General features: G+C 48.5%; 2 protein-coding genes across 3 annotated transcripts; one reads left to right on the forward strand and one right to left on the reverse strand.

Annotated features, from left to right (window-relative positions):
* The first annotated feature begins 1,719 nt into the window (after positions 1-1,719).
* On the forward strand, positions 1,720-14,339 carry CDK16 (cyclin dependent kinase 16). Of its 2 annotated transcripts, XM_072125102.1 has the most exons (17): positions 1,721-1,881; positions 3,941-4,076; positions 4,950-5,108; positions 5,847-5,977; positions 6,092-6,217; positions 6,318-6,374; positions 6,527-6,641; positions 9,148-9,242; positions 10,016-10,078; positions 11,418-11,541; positions 11,624-11,744; positions 11,955-12,052; positions 12,276-12,381; positions 12,457-12,499; positions 12,946-13,036; positions 13,140-13,211; positions 13,329-14,339. In XM_072125102.1, exons 2-17 carry the CDS (start codon positions 3,950-3,952, stop codon positions 13,367-13,369), a joined length of 1,569 nt encoding a protein of 522 aa, XP_071981203.1. In that variant the 5' UTR covers positions 1,721-1,881; positions 3,941-3,949; the 3' UTR covers positions 13,370-14,339. The 2 variants fall into 2 exon arrangements, with proteins under 2 accessions (XP_071981204.1, XP_071981203.1); XM_072125103.1 differs by lacking the exon at positions 4,950-5,108 and having other exon boundaries at positions 1,720-1,881.
* A 989-nt stretch (positions 14,340-15,328) lies between these two features.
* Positions 15,329-18,347, reverse strand: LOC140077709 (ER membrane protein complex subunit 3-like). The gene is made up of 8 exons (XM_072125104.1): positions 18,193-18,347; positions 17,534-17,591; positions 17,077-17,170; positions 16,888-16,992; positions 16,460-16,541; positions 16,302-16,381; positions 15,693-15,775; positions 15,329-15,516 (listed from the first exon to the last, which is right to left on the reverse strand). Exons 1-8 carry the CDS (start codon positions 18,345-18,347, stop codon positions 15,424-15,426), a joined length of 750 nt encoding a protein of 249 aa, XP_071981205.1. The 3' UTR covers positions 15,329-15,423.
* Positions 18,348-18,419: the final 72 nt, after the last annotated feature.

Here is an 18,419-nt window from a genome sequence, read left to right on the forward strand (position 1 = left end):
CCTAGAGCAGAATCGTAACCCCCTCCCCCCATATGTTCTGATTAATACTGGGACTGGGGTCAGGGACTGGGGCAGGGGTCCCGAGTGTGACCTTTGTGACCTTGAATAACTACATATCTGATATTGTGTATCCAGAACCATTTCATATGAAAATAAAATATCTGCAAGTAATGAGGGAGGGGGAGATCTTTTAGGCTATGAACATGGCTGCCATCTTGAAAGCCGCCATATTGGATAAAAGTCAAGGTGAGAACAACAACTGGGAATGTTCCCTGTGATGCACAGCTATGTGACGTGTCACCCACGGTGCTGGATCCCATCCTAATGAAACCTCTGGAGAATGTCGGTGTCCACAAGAGATATTATAGGAAATGGATTCCTGAGACAATTGGCGTCGTCTTTGATATATTACGTGACCACCTTCCTATTGAAGAAACTTGCCCCCCTGACAGCTAATATGGCGACCATGTTCCAGATTTAGCCTAAAAGATCTCCCCCACCCTCCTGGGGTATCAGATATTCCCCGGACTTGTGCCTCAGGCTGATACATTGTGTGCAGGATTATTACATTGTATCCAGTTGTGATACTTTGTTTATTGGATTGAAGATTTGTTCCATTGTCTGCAGATCTTTCCACAGCATGAGGTTCGTTACATTGTATCCAGGTTATTGTATACAGACCGATGTATGAAAGTCTTATACAGAGTACACGGTATTGTTACATTATATAACGATGGATCGTATTCAGGATTATTATACGGTGTGAGGTTCTGTACAGTGGGTGCCGGATTTTCCACAGCATGAGGTTCGTTACATTGTATCCATGTTATTGTATACAGACCGATGTATGAAGGTCTAATACAGAGTACTAGGTGTTGTTACATTATATAACGATGGATCGGATTGCGGATTATTATACAGTGTGAGGTTCTGTACAGTGGACACCGGATTTTCCACAGCATGAGGTTTGTTACATTGTAATCCAGGTTATTGTATACAGACCAATGTATGAAGGTCTTATACAGAGTACAGTATATTGTTACATTATATAACGATGGATCGTATTGCAGATTATTATACAGTGTGAGGTTCTGTACAGTGGGTGCCGGATTTTCCACAGCATGAGGTTCGTTACATTGTATCCATGTTATTGTATCCAGACCGATGTATGAAAGTCTTATACAGAGTACACTATATTGTTACATTATATAACGATGGATCGTATTCAGGATTATTATACAGTGTGAGGTTCTGTACAGCGGATTTTCCACAGCATGAGGTTCGTTACATTGTATCCATGTTATTGTATACAGACCACTGTATGAAGGTGTAATACAGAGTACACTATATTGTTACATTATATAACGATGGATCGGATTATGGATTATTATACAGTGTGAGGTTCTGTACAGTGGGTGCCGCATTTTTCACAGCATGAGGTTTGTTACATTGTATCCAGGTTATTGTATACAGACCGATGTATGAAGGTCTAATACAGAGTACACGGTATTGTTACTTTATATAACGATGGATCGTATTGCGATTATTATACAGTGTGAGGTTCTGTACAGTGGGGGCCGGATTTTCCACAGCATGAGGTTCGTTACATTGTATGCGGTTGGGTACATTCTGGGCAGCAGATTGCTATTCTTTGCATGGCCCGCAGCTTGTCACATTGTGTCACTGGGTGGCCCTGGATTTAGCATAAGAAGGAGGAGGCGCAGGAAGAGGAGGAGAGAGGAGCCCAGAGGAGGAGAGATGGACAGAAGGAGGCAGCAGGAGGGGGAGGACTGCACAGGAACAATGGCTGAGGATTACAGGGACCTGGCCGGGCCTGCTCCATGTCATTGACTCCCTGACTCTCTGCCCTCCAGACACAGGGTGAGCAGGGGCCCCTCATGCCGCATGCACAGGGCCGGGGTGGGTCAGGAGCCGGGCTGCAGCCATTGCCTGGCAAACAACAAGAGCAGTGCATTGTGGGGGCAGGATAGCCCAGGATTATGGAGACTTGTGAGGAGGATACAGGAATAGCAGAGACCTGAGACTGAACTGTGCTGGATGCATGGGAATGGCCGGGGGGGAGGATTCGGTTACACGGGCAGACCCAGAATAGGGTGGGCGTGATATGTGCCTGGGGTGGACAGGGTTAAATTAAGACCCAGCGACTGCTGTTTGCTATCAGTGTGGCTGCATAGGAATAGCAGAGAGGATGTAGTGGCGCTGCTCTGTGCGGGACATAGCGGGTGCTGAGCCCCTCTGATAACATAATTTGTTACCCCGTTCTGGTGCCTACTGGCCCGGGTCATATCCGGTACCGCTCAGATGTGAGCCTGTCACTATGTCCATTGTTACCCCGTTCTGGTGCCTACTGGCCCGGGTCATATCCGGTACCGCTCAGATGTGAGCCTGTCACTGTGTCCATTGTTACCCCGTTCTGGTGCCTACTGGCCCGGGGCATATCCGGTACCGCTCAGATGTGAACCTGTCACTGTGTCCATTGTTACCCCGTTCTGGTGCCTACTGGCCCGGGTCATATCCGGTACCGCTCAGATGTGAGCCTGTCACTGTGTCCATGTCATACATTTAGAGACGTCGCCCCATTCAGACCCCCTCTAATAGTGAGAGACTGGGCACCGCTTTGTACTACATGATCACCTATGGCGTCACATGCAGCTGCTGGACCCCCAATACAAAATCTCTACCAGGTCCCCAAGTACTGTATATAGTGTGGGAAAGAGACACCTTATGGGTCCCTCAAGGCTCTTGGTGCGCCCTATTATGCCCCTGATTTCATGTATGCCTTATAACCCGGACCCCCCTGTCATCAGCTTAGTCTCGTCTTAGGACACCCCTTCTATGCTATATATAAGAGAATGTGCCCCTATAGAGGAAATCTACAGTCAGCCTCTCCTGGCTGATAACTGCAAACAATAACGGCTCCACTGTAAAGCATATAGACATAGCAGTGAGGAGGAGGACATTATAGACTCTATCATCTGCCCCTCCGTGCTGATTGCAGATCCTCCGCATTGGTTTTATGTTCCCTGCTATCTGCATGCTATATGGAGTCATTAAATATGCATAGAAATAAAGATCCTGATGCATCAGAACATATGGCCCATGAGCCGCCGCTCTGCGAGGTGTGGGCAGATATTTCTTCTCCCAACATAAGGCAGAAGCGGCTCCAGAAACATGCAGTCATATCCAAGAAGAAAACGTGGACTTCATGTGCTCTAAGTTTAGGGTCCGTCATATCCCTAAAAGTCAATGGGGACCACAGGAGAGCCGTGACCACCCTCATTCACTTCTATAGGATTGTGGCTCTGGGTGGAGAGGAAGGTCCGCACTGAGTTGGTTATTAGGAATTTGGCTGCCCAGTGACTAATCCTTACAAGATTAGTGGTAGCCGTAGACTTTCAAGTGACTGATGGATAGAGGGGTCATCTAAGCAGCCAGGATCTTCCTAAAAATCCATCTTGATTGTTAGATGTCATTGCAACCCTCTTTATGAGAACTACTAAGGTTCCATTTTACTGGAAAACATTGAGGAGCATCAATCACTGTCGTGAATGTCTTGGTAATTGTGGGTCTGTTCTTCAAGATTGAGGTCTTCTGTGGATGTGTTCTGTACCAACAGGCCCATAACTGTGTTGGGGATATAGCGAGAATTTTGTATTGTCCCTATATTTGCTATGAGAGGCATGTACTTGTCTGTGAAGGACCTGTTCGGAGGCAGCTGAAGAAGTAACTGTTATGGAGACCTCTCTTGTAATTGGTCAAAGCTTCTTCATCCATGTTTACTCAGGATCTTTCAGGATGGCACCAGGCACATCGGATCATTATTGGGTTTTTCCATCTCCACCCTAGAATGATGTGGACGAACACACAGAGAAGAGAACAAATTCTGCATGTGATGGTTCATTATCTTCTTGCCTTGTAGCTGGCAGCCATGGACCGGATGAAGAAAATCAAGAGGCAGCTTTCTATGACCCTCCGGGGTGGAAGGACTGCAGAAAAAAGCCCTGGAGACCATTCAGAGCAGATCACCTTGGAGGAAAACGGCAGCAGTGATAATGGTAAGTACCGGCGAGGAGAGGATGGAACTTTTTGGGTGAGAGTTCCCAGGTGAGTGTATGGTACATGCCATAGATGTGTTAGGAGTATGTCCACCAGCAGGAAGATCTCGGAAACTTGACGTATTTGGTAAGAACCTAAGACAGATGTAACTGCTCTACCATGAGTTCCTCTAGCATGTAGGGGTATGGTCTACTAAGGAGGACTCCACCACTGTCTGGCTGTCTAGAAGGTTCTTCTTGGGAAGTTTTTGTATAGACCACTGGATTGGTTTTTGGACCTGTTGGTAGGACCAGTCGTGGGAATTTTCTTGAGGTTGTCCTTGAGATGGGTCTTGACCTTGACATGGTTTGGGCAACCACGAGGTTCTTTTTGGTCTCTTCCCTACTGCGGTGAAGAGTTACGGCACTAGGCAGGGATATGGTAATCCATCCCTACGATGGACCTGGCACCAGGTAGGTCAGGGACTGAGGTCCCCCCCCCGGAGGTAGATCTCCCACAGTTCTCGCTGGTGAGTGCCCGCTTTGCATGCTGCTGGTTTTTGGGTTGAAATCAGGGAATTTTTCTTTTTTGGCTTTTGTTTTGTTTACTTTTGTGTTCCTCTTTTGTTGAATTTGTATGATTTATTTTCCTTTTTTACGTTAATTTATTCTTCCCTTGCTGTCTTTTCCCTTCTTCTCCGGCACCTTCTCTTTCCATGTTGTCTTCCCCCTCTTCCTCTGTGATTTTTGCCATGGCTTCCTTCCCATTATCCATGCTTCCTTTTGGTTTCCATATTCCCTGTCTCCCTTTCCCCATCTTCTTGTGGTTCTTATTCTGGATCTCTGCCCATTCTTGCCCCACCTATTGTCCTGACCCCCCCCCCTTCCCCTCAGAGCCCATCGTCCGAAATGGGAGAAGCCTCTCGTCCCACAGCATGCAATCCTTCCTGCACCACTACACCGCCAGCTCCTTCCAAAAGCCGCCCATCCCCCGGCCGCACAGTGCCGTCTGCCGGAGCCTCAGCTCTTACCTGAACCGGAGCAGCCGACTAGGTACGTGTGTGTGCACCAGCAGCAGGCCGGGCGTGCATAGCCGCCACCCCGGGCCCCGCGCCTGCACTCCTCCAGCTCATGTGTCCGTGTTTTGCTTGTGCACACCAAGCTGTGTGTCCTCCTGAGATGCCCTAAAACAGATCTGTGCAAAAAATCCATCCAAAAATCCTCATGCTCTGAATACTTCTGCTTGCTGTCAGTGAATTGAACCATTTTTTACATACAGATCCTGTACACAAGTCATACTTCTCCCAGCTGAGCTTTTGTTACAGTTGCATCTGGGCGATCCTCTATGAAGCTCGTTTCAGTGTATCAGTGCAGATAAAATATACCGCACCTGTGACGCTACTCGCTCCGCTGATCATTGGATGGAGAGATACAGGAGGGTCGTTTCAATGTTTTACCCACCGGGGTAATGTAGAGCAGTTTGCAGGGTTATAAGTGTCCCCCCATTAACCCTTTGATGTAAGCAAGGGATATCAGCGACATCATCATCGAGCTTGCGCTACACTTGCTGCAGTGTCGTTACCATTGCACCACGTCTCCCCCCCCTCCGCCATGACCTGACGCATCGCTCACACAGACTCATTTTGTTTTGGTCTTTTGGATGCCGCCATCATAACTTCAGACCCTCTCAAACGATAACAGATTTGTGGCACCAGACTTAAAGGGGAACCCTAGTATTTGGCCCTTTTATATACCCCGCCATTGTGTGACACTGCTGATCCCTTTATCTAGAGATTGTACACGAAGACCTGAAAATGGGCTCTGACGGGGAGAGCGACCAGGCCTCGGGCTCGTCTGATGAAGTCCAATCACCGGTCCGGGTCAGGATGAGGAACAACGCCGCACGGAAAATATCCACTGAGGTAAATCCACATCAAGCAACATGGCCGCCGTTACACTCCCGCCTCCTTAAGCCATATTCGGAGGGGGTCAATGATCCCTTTAACCCATTGTGTATCCCCCACCCCCCTCTCCAGGATGTAAACAAGCGCCTGTCCCTCCCGGCTGATATCCGTCTTCCTGAGGGCTACCTGGAGAAACTGGCTCTAAGTAGCCCGCCATTTGATAAGCCTTTAAGCAGACGACTGAGGAGAGTGTCGCTGGTAGGTGACCCCGCAGTCTTGTACTGACCCCTCCTCCTAATATCCGACCCCCTTCCCCTCCAATGCTGATTTTTGGATCTCCCCATTTATTCTCTTACAGTCAGAGATCGGTTTTGGGAAGTTGGAAACTTATGTCAAATTAGACAAACTAGGAGAGGTGAGTGACTGGCTGAGACGCAGTACCACAAGCATCCTGTAGGCTAGGGTGGCGCTGTTTCCAGAAGGAAGCATTCATCCCTCTTATGTATCTCTGTAGACTCCAGCTTCTCTATCCCTTCAGCTATGCCCCATGCTCTCTTCTTCTTGCAGGGCACTTATGCTACTGTTTACAAAGGTCGGAGTAAGCTGACAGAGAATCTGGTGGCTCTTAAGGAGATTCGTTTGGAACATGAAGAAGGTGCACCATGTACAGCCATTCGGGAAGGTAGGTACCACACTGTGATGTGTCAGTACAGGGATAATACACACAGTGATGTCACAGTACAGGGATAATACACACAGTGATGTCACAGTACAGGGATAATACACACAGTGATGTCACAGTACAGGGATAATACACACAGTGATGTCACAGTACAGGGATAATACACACAGTAATGTGTCAGTACAGGGATAATACACACAGTGATGTCACAGTACAGGGATAATACACACAGTGATGTCACAGTACAGGGATAATACACACAGTGATGTCACAGTACAGAGATATTACACACAGTGATGTCACAGTACAGGATAATACACACAGTGATGTCACAGTACAGGGATAATACACACAGTGATGTCACAGTACAGGGATAATACACAGTGATGTCACAGTACAGGATAATACACACAGTGATGTCACAGTACAGGGATAATACACACAGTAATGTGTCAGTACAGGGATAATACACACAGTGATGTCACAGTACAGGGATAATACACACAGTGATGTCACAGTACAGGGATAATACACACAGTGATGTCACAATACAGAGATATTACACACAGTGATGTCACAGTACAGGATAATACACACAGTGATGTCACAGTACAGGGATAATACACACAGTGATGTCACAGTACAGGGATAATACACACAGTGATGTCACAGTACAGGGATAATACACACAGTGATGTCACAGTACAGGGATACTACACAGTGATGTCACAGTACAGGGATAATACACACAGTGATGTCACAGTACAGGGATAATACACACAGTGATGTCACAGTACAGGGATAATACACACAGTGATGTCACAGTACAGGGATAATACACACAGTGATGTCACAGTACAGGGATAATACACACAGTGATGTCACAGTACAGGTATAATACACACAGAGATGTCACAGTACAGGGATAATACACACAGTGATGTCACAGTACAGGGATAATACACACAGTGATGTCACAGTACAGGGATAATACACACAGTGATGTCACAGTACAGGTATAATACACACAGAGATGTCACAGTACAGGTATAATACACACAGAGATGTCACAGTACAGGGATAATATACACAGTGATGTCACAGTACAGGGATACTACACACAATGATGTCACAGTACAGGATAATACAATCAGTGATGTCACAGTACAGAGATAATACACACAGTGATGTCACAGCACAGGGATAATATACACAGTGATGTCACAGTACAGGGATACTACACACAGTGATGTCACAGTACAGCGATAATACACACAGTGATGTCACAGTACAGGAATAATACACACAGTGATGTCACAGTACAGCGATAATACACACAGTGATGTCACAGTATAGGGATAATACACACAGTGATGTCACAGCACAGGGATAATACACACAGTGATGTCACAGTACAGCGATAATACACACAGTGATGTCACAGTATAGGGATAATACACACAGTGATGTCACAGCACAGGGATAATACACACAGTGATGTCACAGTACAGGGATAATACACACAGTGATGTCACAGTATAGGGATAATACACACAGTGATGTCACAGCACAGGGATAATACACACAGTGATGTCACAGTACAGGGATAATACACACAGTGATGTCACAGTACAGGGATAATACACACAGTGATGTCACAGTACAGGTATAATGCACACAGTGATGTCACAGCACAGGGATAATACACACAGTGATGTCACAGTACAGGGATAATACACACAGTGATGTCACAGCACAGGGATAATACACACAGTGATGTCACAGCACAGGGATAATACACACAGTGATGTCACAGTACAGGGATAATACACACAGTGATGTCACAGTACAGGGATAATACACACAGTGATGTCACAGTACAGGGATAATACACACAGTGATGTCACAGTACAGGGATAATACACACAGTGATGTCACAGTACAGGGATAATACACACAGTGATGTCACAGCACAGGGATAATACACACAGTGATGTCACAGCACAGGGATAATACACACAGTGATGTCACAGTACAGGGATAATACACACAGTGATGTCACAGTACAGGGATAATACACACAGTGATGTCACAGTACAGGGATAATACACACAGTGATGTCACAGTACAGGGATAATACACACAGTGATGTCACAGTACAGGGATAATACACACAGAGATGTCACAGTACAGGGATAATACACACAGTGATGTCACAGTACAGGGATAATACACACAGCGATGTCACAGTACAGGGGTAATACACACAGAGATGTCACAGTACAGGGATAATACACACAGTGATGTCACAGTACAGGGATACTATACTCAGTGATATTGCAGTACAGGGATAATAATGTAGGTAGTAGCTGTTCTGTGGTAGTCACACCCATGTGTATATATACCTCTGCACACCGCGCTGTATATGTGCTAGTATAGGGCTGGGGCTGGGACATCAGGAGATGAAATCATTGTGATTGATCTTCTCACCTTTCTCTTGTCTTAGTTTCCCTATTGAAGGACTTGAAACACGCAAATATTGTTACTCTGCACGATATTATTCACACAGAGAGGACCCTAACTCTCGTCTTCGAGTATCTGGTGAGTTGGGAGAGGACTTCTGCAGTCCCAAAAATAGTTTCCCAAATCTTGTCTCCATGAGGTGTGTAGTGATGGTAAAGTCCTACAACCCTCCACTGCACTCTCTGCTCCTGTTCTTCTGATCAGTATAAAGAAGAGACGAGGGACTCTGCAGGTTCAGACTACACAGGGGTTGTAGTCTGTTACCATGGAGACGCATAACTCTGCTTCATACACAAAACAGTATGAGATGTGCAATGAAGACTATGGGGCAGATTTACTTACCCGGGCCCATTCGCGATCCAGCAGCGCGTTCTCTGCACAGGATTCGGGTCCGGCCGGGATTTATGTAGGTAGTTCCTCCGCCGTCCACCAGGTGGCGCTGCTGCGCTGAAAATCATCTCATCGCGCCGGAATGCACCGAGCTGGACCAGGTGAAGGTAAGCGCTTCCCAAGCGACACTTTTTCGGTTTTTAAATGCGGCGGTTTTTCCGAATACGTCGGGTTTTCGTTCGTCCACGCCCCCCGATTTCCATCGCACGCATGCCGGCGCCGATGCGCCACAATCCGATCGCGCCAAAATCCCGGGACAATTCAGGTACAATCGGCGCAAATCGGAAAAATTCGGGTAACACGTCGGGAAAACGCGAATCGGGCCCTTAGTAAATGACCCCCTATGTGTCAAGTCACTCTAGATGTATGACATCACTAGTTGTAAATGTATACACATCCCACGTGATTGGTTGTCATCAAGGGGCAGGAATAAAATTTGCCTTTTGCTTTCTTCCAATCAGGACAAAGATTTAAAGCAGTATTTGGATGATTGTGGGAACTTAATAAACCTTCACAACGTCAAGGTGAGCGCATTGGCATCAGATGATCTTGTTGCTTATGGAATGAAGTAAGAGTTCAGCTTTATGAATGTCCGCTTCATACTAACGATCTCTACATGTACATGTGACGATTGGGCAGAGCAAACGACTGAGCGCCACCCAGGTCTGCACAGACAGACTTATTTCTGTATTGCTGTTATCATTTTTAAATCCTGCTTGTTCGGATATTTGGCTTGTGCAGCTGCCAGTTCAGAGCTCAATGAGGTTTTTCGATGAGGCTTCTGCAACATCCCCCACCGGGGCCTAGCCTTTTCTTGGGGCCTGGAGGCGGCTGGGGCCCAGAATACCGGAGTGGCTGGCAGTTGCGGCCTAGGTACGCTGTGGTCACGGTGCTTGGTACGGGGACCGGAGGGCTGTCCTACAGCCTGGCAGGTCTCCAGCAGGTGGTGTGTGCAAGAAATATGGAGGGAGAGGCTGATGTACTGGCTCTCCCTGGGGCAACCCCTGAGTGTCGGTAATATGAGTCCCTGGGTGATGGATGGGGAAGCCTGTGGTGGTAACAGCCGTATCCAGGGATCAGACGGAGGCAACGTTGTGCAAATCAACTTACAGTTCTTCATTGAACAACAGGCAACGGCCAAATGATAAACAGCAGTTTCTTTAAGCTGGAAAGGTCATGGAGAGCCGGTCCACAGGAAGGTTACTAGCAACCTAGTAGTAGATTCAGGCTGGGCTGGTGCAGATGTAACTGAGTGCAGGTGGTGGATCTCAGTTCTGGGCTTAAGTCTCTGGACTCGCCCTGGGTGCCAGGCAGTAGGCCTGGGGCACTTGTAGCTCCTGCGATCAGGACGCTGGCTGTGACAGACCCTGAGGTCTGGTTCTGTCTACAGACTCTATGCTCTGACTAAGACCATGTGCTTCTGCCCAGCAGGGGTTTATATACTCCTCTGGTCAGGTGGTAGCACTCCTCCAATCAGCTTCCAGCTTCCATCTGGACAGTCAAATATCACAGTGTTAACTATTGCCTTACCAGGCAGTAGCTACAGCTGCAATCACTACTTTCTCCCAGAGGTAGCATCTAGATGAGTTGCGCATTCTCACCAGATAGCTCCTGACCAGGAGAGGGCGCTATTCGCAACAACCACCTTTCCTTTGCATTGGCAGGGATGTTGCACTTCCTTGTCTGCATTCTGTGTGCTTGTATCTCCTTCACCTCCCTCTCTCCCATGATAGTCCCAGCCAGGATTGGATACCGCAGAGACGCCGCTGCATTATCAGACTACGAATGGTTTGTTTGTAGTCTGCTACCATGGAAACATATACTTAGGGTATCCCTTTAACTATGTCTTCCCTCTCTTCGTAGCTCTTTCTTTTCCAGCTTCTTCGGGGACTGTCCTACTGTCACAGGCGCAAGGTCCTGCACCGAGACCTGAAGCCACAGAACTTACTGATCAACGAGAAGGGGGAGCTCAAACTGGCCGACTTTGGTGAGTCCTCCACCAATATGTCACCTCACCCGCTCCAATATCCTGGTCATTGTCACAAACTTAATGTCCTGCGTCTTTCCAGGTCTGGCCCGCGCCAAGTCTATCCCCACAAAAACCTACTCGAATGAAGTGGTCACTTTGTGGTACCGACCACCGGATATTCTTCTGGGGTCCACGGAATACTCCACCCAGATAGACATGTGGTAAGTAACCTAGACAGTAGGGGGCAGTAGAGGTCCTGCATGAACAAAAACAGCGCCACATCAGTCTACAGGTCAGGTCTATACCACATGCTGTGGCGCTGTCCTCCTGCGCTGGAGAGCCCCTTTAAGGGCATCAGTCTGGGAGAGATGCGTGGTACCCTAGGTAGGTCCTCGTGGTGTGGATGACGACTTCCCCTCTGTGTCCTCTAGGGGGGTCGGCTGCATCTTTTACGAGATGGTCACAGGGCGACCGCTTTTCCCAGGATCCACTGTGGAGGAACAGCTGCACTTTATTTTTCGGATACTCGGTAATTATTAAAAATTTAGGTTTAAAGGGAACCTTGTGATGTCATGGCAGTGGGGGAGGGGTCGCAGAAAATCTGTTTTGGACACATTACTAACAGTCGTCAGTAATCTATTGATACATTTTATGAGCCGATATGTATTATGTATCAATCTCCAGATTATCAAATATTCCAGTTAAGCATGTGCCGGATTACTGGACTGTATATCTTATATCCCCCTGCACAGGGACACCCACTGAAGAGACGTGGCCCGGGATCCTATCCAATGAAGAATTTAAATCCTACAATTACCCCAAATATCATCCAGACCCTATCCAGAAACACGCAGCCAGGTATAGGGCATTCCTACCCCCATCCTCCGACATCTCCCCCCTCCGTCCTATAACTCTACGCTCTGTCTTTCACAGGCTGGATACCGATGGGGCCAACCTTCTCTCCAAATTCCTTCAGGTAAGAGATGCCAGCCATAGCATGATGGGAGTTGTAGTTGGTGGAGAATCTGCACACCACTGCTCTAGCTGGTTTCAGGCTATAAAGGCATGATGAGAGTTGTAGTTCTATATCCAGCAGTGGACCCCACTCCTCTAGTTGATGCCGCAAATTGCTTGCAGGCTATGTTGGCATGATGGGAGTTGTAGTTGTGAGGAATCTGTAGACAAATGCACTAGCTGGTTTCAGGCTATAGAGGCACAATGGGAGTTGTAGTTCTATATCGATCAGTGGACGCCACACTTCTAGTTGATGCTGCAGATTGCTTGCAGGCTATGTTGGCATGATGGGAGTTGTAGTTGGTGGAGAATCTGCACACCACTGCTCTAGCTGGTTTCAGGCTATAAAGACATGATGGGAGTTGTAGTTCGGTTGATATACAGATATTACATATATTTTCCCCACAGCTGGAAGGAAGGAGGAGAATCTCTGCAGAGGAAGCCATGAAACATTTATACTTCCAGGAACTTGGTGAAAGGATTCATAAGCTACCGGACAGTGAGTACTGACCTATCAGCACCTGGGAGAGCTGGGTGATTGCCGGCACATCTTCCCTGCACTGATAGAAAGATACTAAGTATTTTGAATTTTCCTCCCTCAGCTACTTCCATCTTTGCACTGAAAGAAATACACCTGGACGAAGAGAACAAGCTTAGGGCAGCCACGGAATCTGGTAAGACCCCCATCTAATCGGTGGGACTACAACACCCATTGTGTTAGTACATTCCATAAAGTGACAGCAAGCAGAGGTTTAGATAAGACTGTGGTGACGCTCTGTTTCTGTTTGCAGTTCACATACAGTCTCGTAGGCTCAGCCTCGTTCTTGGTTGAACACTTGGAGGTCCGTCTTTGGAGTAAGTTAGTGGCCCTGCAGCGGAAGGTGCCCGAGGATGGGCGGAGTCTGAGCCTGCAGTAGGTGGACATTGAGCAGTGCCAGCATGTGGCATCTACAATACCCATATTATCTTTCCCGTTGCCGTGCGGACACTATGTGCTGATCTGCTGCTGTTCCTGCGGGGACTATGTTGTCACACTCCCGCCGTGTGTCATACCGTAACGCCCCGGCCGTGCGTCCTCTCCTTGCTCCCCCTTGTGTGCCCACTCTTCCCACCCTACCAGGATGTGTTTGGTTTCCCTACATGAAGATTTGGCCGAGGAGCGACCAACCGTAGATCCTGAGGAGATTCATCTATGGCTTTGCTGGAAGAGGGTTCTGAAAACCATGGTGGTGTGACCGGACGACCGAGCAGTATGGAGGGGTCGGTGTGACCGGACGACCAAGGAGGATGGAGGGGGTGACCAATGTCCTGGATGGAGTCTACTCTCAAGTGTTGGTAAAGAACATGCTCAACTAAGTGTTGGTGGCCCTCAACACCCACCCCCTTGCTCTGCAGGGGCAGCGGACCTCTCCTCCTGCTCCAGATGGGCAATGCCCCCCCCCCCCACCTTGCTCCGGATGGGCGGTGGACCTCTCCTCCTGCTCCAGGTGGGTGAAGGGGTGTAAGACATGGACCACGGTTTCGAGTCACTTTACTTTTCTCAGGAATGTGATGCAGGACGGTGCCTGAGGCAGGAGTCAGTATTATAGGGGCGGCTCGTCTACCAGGATCCCAAAGCTTTGCGTTGTGTAGAGAACGGGAAGGATGAGCAGACTATATATCACATCTACGTGGGCAGCAGCCCTTCCCCTACTCTCATCCCTTTTAGTTTTCCACCCAAGGGGAGGAGCAAGGAAGGGGCCCCAAACCCTCTTCCTGCTACATATCAGATGTATGAACAACTATTAAAACAGTGAACCAAACTCTGCCGGGTGTGCGTTTCCCTTACTACGGGGCTGGGTTACTCGATAAGCAAAGAACTGGCGAGTCACACTTAAGAGGTAAGTTCTTAAAGGGATGGTCCAAGATCAAACGACTGATGTGTCCTAAAATATTCCTTAAAATGTAACTGTAAACCTTTCCTATAGCTATAAAACTAACACTTTTCCAATATACATTTATTACTTTGTTGCGCCTGCTAATCCTCCCCCTTCAACCCTGCTCCTTGGTTGCCAAGACAAGAGGCAACAGGAGATAAAAGGATGGTCAGCAGGAGGTGAAGGGATGGGGTTATGCATTGTACTCGTTTCGGTCCATGCTCAGTAATGACAGGAAGCAGCTCCTTCATGTCTGCCCTGTCCTTTCTGCAGTCCGCCCTCATGTTCCCATACACAGTGCACCTTCCCCTGCAGCTGCTCAGTTTGATAAAGAATCTCATATCATCCATGAACCTTCTCTACACAACCCCCTTCTCTCTGGGCTTTGACCACTTGGGTCAGTGGGGAGAAGAATCTACACAGCAGTCTGATATACAGGATGTGTATCTGTCTTCTCTGTAGCAGAGTTCTGCTGGTTCTCTGTACACTCCAACCACCGCAGGTCGGTGAATGGTTCCACGGACCAGTCTATATACATAGGTCTGAGCTTCTGTAACCAGTAACAGCCACTATAGCAAACACTGTCAGGAGCGCAAAGGCTCCTATAATCAGCTGACAACAGGGATTCTGGGAGTAGGACCACTTCTATACCGATGACCCATGACTCATCCCTAATGTGTCCGCCGCTTTTCAGAGACGCCGATGACTCTAAAGTGTTTAAAGGCAGATTATGGCTGAACCAGACTCTGGGTTATATCTAATGCAGGAGAGCTAGTCCTGGACTGCACTAGACATAATGCAAAATCTGTTCCTATATATAAGCTCCATGGGACTTGTCCCTTTGGCAAATAAGTTCCATAAAAAACGCATATATATAATATTATAATTCATTAATAATTAAACTTTAATTTGGCAATCTGTAAGAAAAATACTGTGTACAATGGAAGGTCCTGTGGCTGCACAGGGTAGATTACTCCAGGTTGAGGTCCTTGGAGACGAGGTCCTCCTCCACGTTCTCCAGTGCCCACTGATGCTCTGTGATCTCCATGGCCTCCCATTCAGCCTGTACAGGATAGAAAATATTAGGATATGACCTCCCATAATACACTAGGGCTGGTTTCCACATGTGGCTATGTCTAGGGTTGCATTTGTTGTGTCCTGCTCTGAAGTCCACAATGGCCAACAGTGGTGGCACCCGGGAATGACATATTGGTTGGAAAGGATTCTACATGTACGTACTTTGAATGCTTTGTTGGTGTCCGGTGGTACGGACATAGCGGCTCCCGTCATCTGGTCCTGCATGATCCGGCTCTGGTCAGCGGCTGCAATACAGAGAGAAGTCCGAGTAGTTACAGCTCACCACAGGGATGTTACAGGTGCAAGTAGCACAGAATACCAGGCTACTGCGAGCCATCTCCACCCTAAGTATGACAGAGGACTATGCTGCTGCAGAATCCCTTGCCCAAAGTATCACAGAGGACTATGCTGCTGCAGTCCTCCCCCCCCCCGCATGATATGACTATGCTTCTGCAGAGTCCCTGCCAGTATCAAGGAGGACTATGCTGCTATGAATCACTGCCCCCCCCCCCCACACCATTATCACATATCACTAGGTGGCAGAATCCCTTGTCCCCCTTTATCATGGGGGACTATGCTGCTGTGTCCCTATCCCTCCCAGTATGACAGATGGAGCTACACACATCAGTGATCTTACACTGCCTGATCCTGCAGCTTCAGTGAAGTGAAAGGGCCTGAGCTGTAATAACACACGACCTGTGAATCACTGGGGCACTTTAAAAAGGAAAAAGCAGCCCTTTAAGGGTACATAATAAATGATGGACAACTTACCATTATCCTGTCCCAGTATCAGTGTGTACATGCTCCTCAGGCCAAAAACATTAAGGAAATACCAGGAGGCAGAACTGACCCTACAGGAAACCCAAAATGTTCAGATCTATGGTCGAGCCAATCTGCACGGATGGAGGTCTGATAGAATATACACTCACCAAGACGCATCCAGAGACACCAGCTCAATGCCTCGCTGCAACATGGGCTTGAACCGCAACGTCAGGGGGAAGGGAACCTTAGCTGGAAAGAAACAACGTACATGAGGGGTCATGTCTGGCCGGCGGATCAGCAAGAAGTCCCTTTAACGGAGACCCATTAGTGTGGAATAAAAGTGTGTTTTAATATCGAAATCCCCTGCGGAGAGAGGGCCATTTATAATGACAGCTGAGAGATTGTGTGTCCAGCACCATGGATGGTATGGGACATGTCACCCACTTCTAGGACAACGCTGCAATTGAAGGTCTCTGTAGTGCAGCCTAAGGCTTCAGGGTCTGTAACTTCATGTGGTCATATCAGTGTTGTAGATGGATATTATAATCCGGATTTCCCCTTGTGGAGGCTCCAGGGAGGGCTTGGAGAGTCTTACTTGTGAGGAAGCCGGAGAAGGCCCAATTGATCCACCCTCCTATGAGGATCATGGGGAGGACGTTGGTGAGGTTACCCTTCATCATCTCCGTCATCATGGAGGGATCTGTGTGATGGAAAGAGGGGTTAACCATGTCTCCTCCTGTAATACGGACATATCCTGAGGCCACTGGGGGGGCGCTCTACCTACCCGTCATGGGGTTCTTCTGCACCACTTTCCTCTTGGTTTTCTTGAAGAAGCCGGTCTCTGCATCATTGAAGTAGAACTTCCTCATAAGGAACGACTGGAGAGAGAGAATATCATCACATACCGACTGTGGTCACGTCCTACACCCTAACACAAGGGGGGGGCAGACATACAATCTGTAAAGCTCTATGGAATTTTCGGGCGCTATAGAAATTAGGATTGTTACAAGATGTTACACTTCAGTATTACACATCACCCGGAATGACAATCAATGCTCTGCCACGCCAGTGATCACCCAGCTTTCCTACTGTCTGATTATAATACAAGTCATCCCCCATGATTATCCCATGCACACTCAAGAGACAAAGGAAAGCTGAGTGACAGCCCCTGCTGTGGTTATAGAGAAAGGTCACCCAGCTTTCCCAGATGTGGATCAATGTCTGACGACTCCTATACTGACCTGCTTTGGGATGTATTTCCCATTCTCCCGGAGGATTCGGCTTCGGATCAAAACCTGACTGCAGAGGGATGGAACGAGGACAATGTAAGTAAAGGCACCGAGATGGTGAGAGGGGCGCAAACACTCAGGACCACAGGGTGTTTATAGGGGGCCACATAGGGCAGCGCGCAGGAGCCACATATAGAGATGTACAGGGGAGGATCAGGGACCACATATGGCGACGTACAGCGGCCCCATAGGGGGATTTATAGGGGCCGCATATAGAGATGTACAGGGGAGGATCAGGGGCCACATAAGGCAATGTACAGGAGCCCCATATGGGAATGTACAGGGGTGGATCGCGGGCCCCATATGGCGATGCACAAGGCAGCACAGGGGCCCCATATGGCGATGCACAAGGGTAGCACGTGGGCCCCATATGACGACAGAAGGGGGCCCCATATGGTGGTGCACAGGGCAGCTCTGGGGCCACATCCGGCGACGCACGGGGGCAGCTCAGGGGCCACATCCGGCGACGCACGGGGTCAGCTCAGGGGCCACATTTGGCGACGCACGGGGTCAGCTCAGGGGCCACATATGGTGACGCACGGGGGCAGCTCAGGGGCCACATCCGGCGATATACAGGCAGTGGCGGCTCAGGACCACAGCAGGGGCTCCACCTGTCGCTCAGGGGCTCCAGCTCCGTCTTCTTCTCCCCCTGCAGGAGGCGGGTGACATGGTGCCGGAGGAGGCCGCTGAAGAAGGTGATGAACACGATGGGTAACACGACCCACAGCCGGATACTGGAGTCCAGCAGTAATTCGGGGGTCGCCATGTTGCCGGGGAGGTCACAGCGGGTGGACGCAGATCACTTCCGGTTCGTTCTTTCCTCCAGGAACAATGATGG

The sequence above is a fragment of the Engystomops pustulosus genome, chromosome 9 (assembly GCF_040894005.1).
Source record: "Engystomops pustulosus chromosome 9, aEngPut4.maternal, whole genome shotgun sequence".
In the NCBI taxonomy this organism is placed as follows: Eukaryota; Metazoa; Chordata; class Amphibia; order Anura; family Leptodactylidae; genus Engystomops; species Engystomops pustulosus.

Bases quoted from the DNA above. Each gene is read 5' to 3' on its own strand.
- CDK16 (XM_072125102.1), top strand. From the start codon at position 3,950: ATGGACCGGATGAAGAAAATCAAGAGGCAGCTTTCTATGACCCTCCGG. The intron at 9,243-10,015 runs GTGAGTTGGGAG...TCTTCCAATCAG, and splicing joins CTCTCGTCTTCGAGTATCTG to GACAAAGATTTAAAGCAGTA. The intron at 13,037-13,139 runs GTGAGTACTGAC...TTCCTCCCTCAG, and splicing joins GATTCATAAGCTACCGGACA to CTACTTCCATCTTTGCACTG.
- LOC140077709 (XM_072125104.1), bottom strand. From the start codon at position 18,347: ATGGCGACCCCCGAATTACTGCTGGACTCCAGTATCCGGCTGTGGGTC. The intron at 17,171-17,533 runs GTCAGTATAGGA...CTCTCTCTCCAG, and splicing joins GGAAATACATCCCAAAGCAG to TCGTTCCTTATGAGGAAGTT. The intron at 15,776-16,301 runs GTAAGTTGTCCA...TCTGTATTGCAG, and splicing joins GATACTGGGACAGGATAATG to CCGCTGACCAGAGCCGGATC.